General features: G+C 44.1%; 1 protein-coding gene across 5 annotated transcripts in view; it reads right to left on the reverse strand.

The window, feature by feature from the left end:
- Nucleotides 1-1,637, reverse strand: part of NSUN6 (NOP2/Sun RNA methyltransferase 6) — a 74,897-nt gene extending 73,260 nt beyond the window's left edge. For 2 of the 5 annotated variants that reach the window (XM_082452898.1, XM_082452896.1), the window contains exon 1: nt 1,482-1,637. In XM_082452898.1, the coding sequence (XP_082309024.1) occupies nt 1,482-1,622 (141 nt within the window). In that variant the 5' untranslated portion in view covers nt 1,623-1,637. The other 3 variants (XM_082452899.1, XM_082452897.1, XM_082452900.1) reach the window with 3 other exon arrangements.
- Nucleotides 1,638-9,085: the final 7,448 nt, after the last annotated feature.

The raw sequence follows: 9,085 nt of genomic DNA on the forward strand, positions 1-9,085 counted from the left end.
CCTTATACTATAAGTTCTTTGAAATCAAGAAGGTATTTTCTCTTTCCGTACCGTCTTGCCCCTTAACATAATCTCTGGAAATAAAATGTAGAAATCAAATCTAGAAGTCATGGCTTCAACAACATCTCTGAAAATGAGTAACATTTTTGCGGCTTCACTTCGAATAGAAAACCAAAGATTTGGAAAATACAAAGTTGCCTACAGGGGGGATAGTAAGGTGGAGAGAGCACAGGCTTGGCAATAAAAGACAATCAACATTCATCGAGGACTTCTGTGCTCTGCACGGCCAACAGCACAAAGAAGGAACATCTGTGGAGGACCTATTAGGCGCCAAGGCGATGCCAGGTGCTTGCACTTACGATTAATACGTTAAAACAACCACCTTGAAAGTTTAGTACTGTTAACAGTCCTCAAATTTCACAGAAAAGGAAAGAAAGGTTAAGGGATGTGAAGTAACTGCCTCAAAGCCCTGGGATGCAAACCAGGGGCTTGGGGTCCCAAATCCATTCCTTTTCCCATTCGACCTGAGCTCTTTACCTTCACATTTCGACACTGTTACATGACAGCGGTGTCAATCTGATTCAGTAACGTCGCTCTTTGGACCCTCAATTCTCTCACCTATAAAAAATGGGGAGGAAATCTCTACCAAAAAAAGACTGCGCAGATTGAGATGTAAAGGTCTGCAGTTCATCTAGCACAACTGGTGGCATTTAAGAAGCACTCACTGAATGATAGTAAACCTTCCACCTGAGGGCCAAGGCAGGCGCTCTAAGAGTACAGGCGTTTCTTCTCTACAGGACATAAATTCTCGGAGACGGGGATCTTGTCTTGCTCACCCTTGTAATCCTTTCAGTGCATCCCCGCCGCCAGACACACAACCGCTTTTTCCCCCTCCCTCCTTTCCCATTCCTAAATGTTAAAACATACACCCCATACACCTCTTAGCTCGGAAAGCATTCATTAACTACCTGCAGAAAGATATCAGCATATTTTACATTCGGAAAGACGAATACTAAGAAACAACGGCTGTAAACATTTGATTGCCTTTTAGATTATTTTTGTTTCTCTAGAGCGTGTACATATTTGAATTTTTGCAAATAGCATCTAACGTGTTTATCTGACCTACCTCCTCATTCATAAAGCCCGCTTTCAGATAGTTTTCAACCTCAAGTCTCAAAGATACTTTAGGGAAAACAGACATTTTCCTATCGCTTAGTTCTCCTCCTCCACGAGAAATGCTGGAAAACGGTGGTTTTTCTCTCTCTGAATTACACGGAGCGTCTGGGCAATGAACCCCACCCACAACGTGCCGGGACCACCGATGCCCGGGAAGAGCCCGCCGCTCACGCCGAGTTAAAATGGGAAACGCGGAGGAATCTTCCACGCCTTCTGGAGCGTGGCCAGTTTGGAGCGGCTTCCTCTCCTCCCAGGGCCTTCTTTAGCGACGCCCACGGAAATCACTGCGAGGCAATGCCACTCACGTTGCAGAGAAGAAAAAAAAAAGCCGTGAGGAGTGAATCCGCCGTGAACTGGGCAGAGATGTGGAAACCAGGCTGGGAACACCTCGGCCTAATCTCCACTCCCTCGACCCCTGTTTTTCGGCAGAAAGCCGCTTCCGGCATGCGTCACTTCCGGCAATGCGGCCCACCCCTCCTTCCCCTGCCCTCCAATCCGCAGCCGCAGATTGCCGCTACGTCACGTCTCTGGAGTTTCCCAGCTCCGCCCGCGGCGCATCCACGTGCAGCGGGCCTGGGCGGGCGCTTTAAGGGGATGGAGGAGGAGCTGCCTCCGGGACCTGCGAACAGGCCCAGCTGTCGGGCGGAGGTGGGCGGGCAGAGCTGGGTGCCAATTGGGGACGGTTGAGTCGTGCTAGCCTGAATAAGGTGAGGAGTCAATCAGTTACCTGCTAGGTGACCTCCAAAGAAAGAATGAAACCAGAATTTATTTGGGCCTATCGTCCAGCCTTTGATTTTCTGAAATTACCTTCCCTCTCTTAGGCTTGCTGGTCTGACTTCAGTTGTGAATAAACAACATTATTCACATTTTTAAAAGCTGGGTTAATGGTCTTGTAATAGCCATACATGCTCAGGTAAAACTTTAAAACGCACAGGTAGTTTTTACAATTAGTTGAATAACACTAACAGGTTCCCTGTATCGGAGCTGATTTCTGCTTTAAAGCTCGGGAGACCTTTGGCGTAATCTTTGTGTTACAGGTGAGGAAAGATTCAAAGGGAGAAGGGACCTAATGAAAGTCTCAGAGTTTCCTATGATTGAATAGGAAACTAGAAATAATTCTTCTGTCTCCGAGACAGTGTTTTTTGAAACACACCTTTGTCATTAACACAGAACTGTAGGAAGTTTTTTCTTAAGTCTTTTTCTCTTTAAATCTCACACGGAGGTGTTTTTAGAAGTATGATAACTCTCTCACAATGAGTGAGAACGTCAGGATAAAGACCGTAGCCACCTGGCTTCTAAAACCAATACCTACTCTTTCCACCACGGCATATTTCTTCAGTAAATTTATGGAATTCTTCTGTGGCTAAATCATCTGAAAGTGATCAGGAAAATGTCTAGTCCGGCCATTTCCAAAGGAATTTTTGCAACCTCAAGATTGTGACCACAGCACCAATAATGTTTGGAATCGATATCTAGGAGAAAAGGGAGAGGAAGGAACAAGGGGCACTAGATTGTAAACTCTGAGAAGGTAGAAACTTTACCTCGCTGCTGCAGACCCAGTGCCTACCATGTAAGAAGCACTCAAATACTGAAGGAGTAGATGAATAAATGGACGGATAGCTCTGTAAACCAGAGAAAGGAAGTGCTGATAAAGCATATATTTGTATTTGCTGGACATTAGTTCACTAGTTCAGCACTTGTGAACAGTGCTGAGGACATTTAGACAATCTTTGGCTAGACATTACTGAAGTGATGGTTATGTTGATGACGAGGTCTCTTGGTGTTCTAAAGTTGGTCCATATTACAGATCTGAAGTTGGCATAGTAAATACATATTGCCTAAGCAAAAGAAGACACCTATAACTCCATGCTTCCACTGCTGGGGGCCTGGGTTCAATCCCTGGTGGGGGGGACTAAGATCCCGCGTGCGTGCGGTGTGGCCTAAATCAATAAATAAAAAGAAAATGTAAGCTTTAAAGAAACGAAGAAGAAGCCCCCTATAAGAATACACCCATATAAGGGCCGTTGGGGTTTTGTGCTCTCGATGGGGTGATATGGCCCCCAATGTGGGGAGAGCGAAACAAAATCTTAGACATAATCATATAATCTTAATCTCAATTTGTGATGCTCCAAAAGTTTCCTTTTACCCCCCCCCCAAAAAAAACATAAAAACCCTATTTCTCAATATTTAATTTCATGAAGAAGGCATGAGAGGATTAGGAAAAAGAAAGTCTAAGAAAGGCTGGAAATCTATCAATCTCAATTCATCTGGAGACTAACCTCCATAAGTACATATTAACTCAGAATGGATCCTAGACCTCCCTAAATGTAAAATCTATATCTAAAAAGCTTCTAGAATAAAACATAGGAGAAACCAGAGTCACCCTACAGCCAACGAGGTCAGAGGAGCAGTCAAGAGAACTTGACCCCCGGGACTATGGATTACTAGGATTATGACGAGGCAAGAGAGGCCCCTAGTGTGCACCCCGTAAGGAGGCCCTCGCTCTCACGTGTGCGCCCTAAGAGCACCTCTCAAATTTGTGACTGTCCCCCCTGGGCTCGCCATCATCTCCACGCTGCATCTTTGCCGTCACTAACAGTTCCAGATCCATAAAGAAAGACAGATTGTATTGCCCAAGCAGCAATACAGCTTACATCACAGCCTGGACCTGCGATGCAGACCCCGTTTCTGCCCAAGGCCCAACTCAAATGTGGCCGTCTTCCACGTCACATGCTTGACGTGCTGGGTCAGTACTCGGAGTTGTGGGACGTGTCGCCACCAGAAGCCAAAGAGACCAGCCAGATACTGTAATTCCTTGTTTGTAGTAGTGTGTGCATTATTACTGGGGGTGATGTCATCGTAATGGGGGCAAAAGGTGGTTCTCAGGGGGTGAAAAATGTATACAATACAATGGTTTGTGGTCCTCCAAAGGCCACAGTAACCTCAACAAATATACAGTATACCTGTACTGTTAATATTCCATTATGGGGAAGTTGTTAGACAAAAAAAATATCTTCAAAGTTTCCTTAGCAGGGCATTAATGACAACAAGCTTGCAAATCAATGTATTGTAAGGGAAGACGGAACAAAAAATGACATCCTTTGGAGAGGATGTACCAACGTGCCCCTGACCTCTAAAGCATTTACTGAAGTGGTGGGTCCCAGAGTCTTGAAGAGCTTATCTCCCCACCCACCCCACCCCAGAATGTAAGTGTCAGAAAATGCGTGTTACACCAAAGGCAGCTCCTGTGCTCGGCTCGCCCGGATCCGGCCTCAGATCGGGGCCCTGGAGGAGCAGCTGCACCAGGTCAGAACCGAGACCGAGGGCCAGAAACTGCAATACAAGCAGCTCCTCAGGTCCCCCTGGAAAAGGAAGCTGGGACCTACTGTCTCCTCATCGGTGGAGATGATGGAGCTTGCAAGTCTGGAGGTTACAAGTCGAAAGATTATGGACCTGGAAATGTGGGAAACCAAACCAACGACTCGACCAAGCCTTAGTGGCTGAGAGAGTTCCTGAGGAGGTTAGACCAACGCAGCAAAATACTTACAGCAGGCTGCACTCCCTGGCAGAGAGATCTCAAAGCAATTAACGTGATACACAGGAGAGAGCGTGTGCCAAGTACTCTCTGAGAAGAGAAGGCGTTAAATATCTGTCTGGAAGAATGAGCAAGTCTGAGAAAAAGGTCTGCCCTCTTGTCTTGCTGTTACCGAAATATAATCTCTATCTGGGCGATCAACCGCATTATCGATAGTACCTCCCCATTCATCTGGAAGAATGCCACATACAGTATGATGACCGATGGGATTACCCTCGAGAAAATGTTGTCAGTCCTCGGTAGTCAATAAACCTTCCTTTGGCAAGTTAAAAAGAAATGCCCATCACAAACTGGGTTCTCTTAGATCCACCAAGTCATAAATATGCGTGAACCCAGCAGCAACCCATCATGAGATGGAAAAGGTACATCTGGGATTAAGCATGAACAAGAGCAATCTACACAAGGAAGTAACCTGTACCCCCACCTCACCCACCACAGTTGCACCAGTGCTTCTCCCTCAGCTCACATCTCTGGCTCTTTGGGGGTTTTCTACTACCAGCTGAATGAGAAGAAAAATTTAGAGGCTGGTTTTTAGTTCCGTTGTCTAGGTATGTGGGTAGAAGACAAAAATAGATAGTGGTGGCACTACAGTCATAGTTAGGGGTGACCTTGAGTGACAGTGTCAAGGGAAATTTTTCCTGATGAGAGAATCTGTGACCAGTGTGTTTGCTACCCACTTTGCATGGAGGAAGTGGCTCAAGATGAGACTATTTATTGACTCCTGGGTGGCAGCAAACTGCTTGGCCTGCTCATCAAGGGCATGGAACAAAATAGACTGAAAGGTCAGAGACAAGATCTTAGGCAGAGGTATGTGGATGGACATATGAAAATTTTCACATCACATGTAATTGCCTACCAGAAGGCATCCACCACCGAGGAAGCACTGAACAACTTACTGGACAGAATGATTCAGCCCATTGATGTTAGCCAACCTTTGTCTTCAGCCACCCCATGCCTGGCACGATGGGCACATGAAAGAAGTAGTCACGGTGGCAGAGATGGAGTCACTTAAATAATTACTCAAAATACAGGTTAGGCTACGATGAAAACTAACATTAAGTTCCACATCAGTCTTACTTACCTTTGTAGACCCAGCCTTAGGGCAGTACCTAGCACATATTAGGCACTCGGTATATATTGATAGGTGAATAACGGAACCAATAAGAATAGTTTATCATTCATATCCAGCAAGTATTTATTTAGGGTCAGTAAGCAACAAGCATTGCATTGGGTACTCAGGCATAGCAGCCAGAGAAAACAGTCAACTGCCTTCATAGAGTTCACAGTCTATTTTGGAAGTAGAGAAAATTATTAAGCAGTGAAAAAGATGATGAATGTTAAAACTAGGGAAATATGGGGTGCAAGGCAGAGGAAATGGCAAGAAAATCTAATTTAATCTAATCTAAAACTGAATCAAAGAGCACAGAAACCTCTCAGAAAGGAGACATGGCCTCCCAGAAGAGATGGTTACATTAAAACCAGAAAGCTGACTTGGAGTTAACCAGGCAGGAGGGGTGAGGGACACTGGGGAGGAAGAGGAAAAGACCAAAATGAGAATATTCCAGGCAGAAGGAATTGTCGTGTACAAAGCTGGTACATAGTATGGGAGGGGTTGAGTGGCAAGAGTATAGCATGGAGAGAGAGAGAGCCCCAGCCCTATTTTTGAAGTTTCCTGTTAGCCCTGGTAAGCAAGGAAGAACTTCATCTCAGGCCAATGGCAAGTCATTAAACAGTTTCAAAGCAGAAGAGTAACAGGCTCAGATTCATGTAACATTTTTAAAAGATCATGCCAGATGACTGTGGGAAAAGGTCTCCAATTGATGCAAGAACAGAGGCAGAAAAACCTATCAGAATGCAGTTCCAGTAATCCAGGCAATGGGGTCAGAGGGAGGTGGGTAGATGTGAAAGACATTTAACACATGGAATTCGGTGGGACCTAGTGACTTAGGTGGATGCATGAGGACAGGGGAAGAAAGAATCAAGAAGAAATTCCAACGTTCTATGGACCCACCAGTATTTGCACCCATATTTCTGCCTTCCTACCTATTAACTTACATAAATCATGGAGATGATTTGTTATTGTAATCATTTTAATTCAACTCTTTTCTAGAGTTGTCTGGAACACTTCCGTCTTTGGGGAGCCTTATGCATTATTCGTTATCTTCCAGAATTTTATACTTGTGGTGCGTGTTTCTTCTGACAATGGAGTTCTACCCTAGGAATTAAATAAGATTATGTACCACATATGAAAGTTTTTGTAAATTGCAACAAAGAATGAGCTATAGCAGAACTGTTCTCTAATAGGTTTACTTACATTTGGAGGGCAATTTTAAAAAAGGACAAATAGAACACAAATGGAAAGTTTACAAACAAGCCGTTTTGTTGGGTTATGTTTTTAGTGGGTCAGTAGTCAATCAATATTGATTATTGTTTCAGCTAGATGATGTGGTAGGTTGAATAATAGCCCCATCTCCCCCTCACAAAGATGTCCATGTCCTAATCTCCAGAACCTGTGAATGGCAAAGGGATTTTGCAGGTGAGATTAAGTTAAGGACCCTTAAAATGGGGAGATCATCCTGGATTAACCAGGAAGCCCCAGTGTAATCATAAAGGTCCTTATAATATGGAGGCTGGAGGGTCAGAATCAGAAAAGGTGATGTGATGATGGCAGCCAAGGTCAGAGTGCTGTGGCCACAAGCTAAGGGAGGCAGGCAGCCTCTAGAAGCTGGAAAAGGCAATGAACAGATGCTTCCCTGAGCCCTCAGAGGGAACACAGCCCTGCAGATGCATTTTAGATTTCTGACCTGCAGATTACAAAATATTAAATCTGTGTTGTCTTAAGCCACTACATTTGTGGTAGTTCGTTATGGCAGCAAAAAGAAACCAATACAGGTGCTCTTTAAAGCAATGTATCGTCAACCTGGGTTCTTCTACGCACAACAGGTGATTTTGCCTCTAACCTACAGATAAGACAGAGGCAATTAATCGTGAGTTTCTTGAATCAAGAGCTCCTATACACCTAAAAACTTTATTTGTGCATACATGTAACCTCCTTTTCAGCAAACTAAGAACTGCTCTCTGAAAACTTATTCTCTTCACCTGCCTCTATTTTCTAACATCTCATTTCCACCTGTGTCTTCCTCCATTGGTGATTCTCTCTCTCTCTCTCTCTCTCACTCTCTCTGTCTGTCTATCTCACTCTCTCACTTGTCTCTTCACGCTCTCCGTTTAAAGAGGTTCTACCCACCACTCTATAAACAGGTTCAAATAATAGTCACAGCAACATTTATTGAGCCTTTTCTAGGTGCCAGGCATTAGGCTATGGTCTGCTTCATTATAGCATTTAATCCTCTGAGATTAAACTTTATGAGCAGTGGCAGATTTACTGTGAGACTAATGAACCTTAAACTTCAAAGCATTCAATTGCACAAGTCATCCAAAGCATTGTCTAATTTTTAATTTTTTATCTTTCATTCCTTTTCTTTAAAAGACCCCCAAATTGTATGAATTTCAAGGTCCCACAAAACCGGGATCTATGCCTGCCTATGAGGTAAATATTATTATTCTTATCCCCATATTACAAGTAAGAAAACTGTGCTATCATGAGGTTTTATAACTTGCCTAACATTATATAAGCAGTAAGTGGCAGAGGACTATTTCAACCTAATTATTCGTGACTGGTGAGTCTAAACATTGATCATTTACTCATTCAATTATTCCGTCTCTTCAGGAGTTTTCCTACCTTAACACACCCCTTCCTTTCCAACTTCAGTTTTCCTCTAGTTAATACTTTATATGCCTTTTTCATTTTATAATCCAAAGAATAATCGACATTTACCCTCTTGAGTTCCTTACCTGTCATTTACCTTCAACTCGTTATAATCTAGGGACTTCCCTGGTGGTGCAGTGGTTAAGAATCCGCCTGCCAATGCAGGGGACGTGGGTTCAATCTCTCGTCTGGGAAGACCCCACATGCCGTGGAGCAACTAAGCCCGTGTGCCACAACTACTGAGCCCACGTGCCACAAGTACTGAAGCCCGCGCGCCTAGAGCCCGTGCTCCACAACAAGAGAAGCCACCGCAATGAGAAGCCCTCACACCTGCAACGAAGAGTAGCCCCCGCTCGCCGCAACTAGAGAAAGCCCAGTGCAGCCAAAAATAAATAAATAAACTTTTTAAAAATTTGGTTAAAATAAAGCAATTGTTAACAAAAAATTTATGGGATTAGGCGCCCACCATAGCCTGAGCAGTGTGCCAGTTGCTTTTGAGGAACACAAAAAAGTAGCAGAGTCCTGGCACTTAATCACATATCACA

The sequence above is a fragment of the Balaenoptera physalus genome, assembly GCF_965194825.1.
Source record: "Balaenoptera physalus genome assembly, chromosome: 2".
NCBI classification, from domain to species: Eukaryota; Metazoa; Chordata; class Mammalia; order Artiodactyla; family Balaenopteridae; genus Balaenoptera; species Balaenoptera physalus.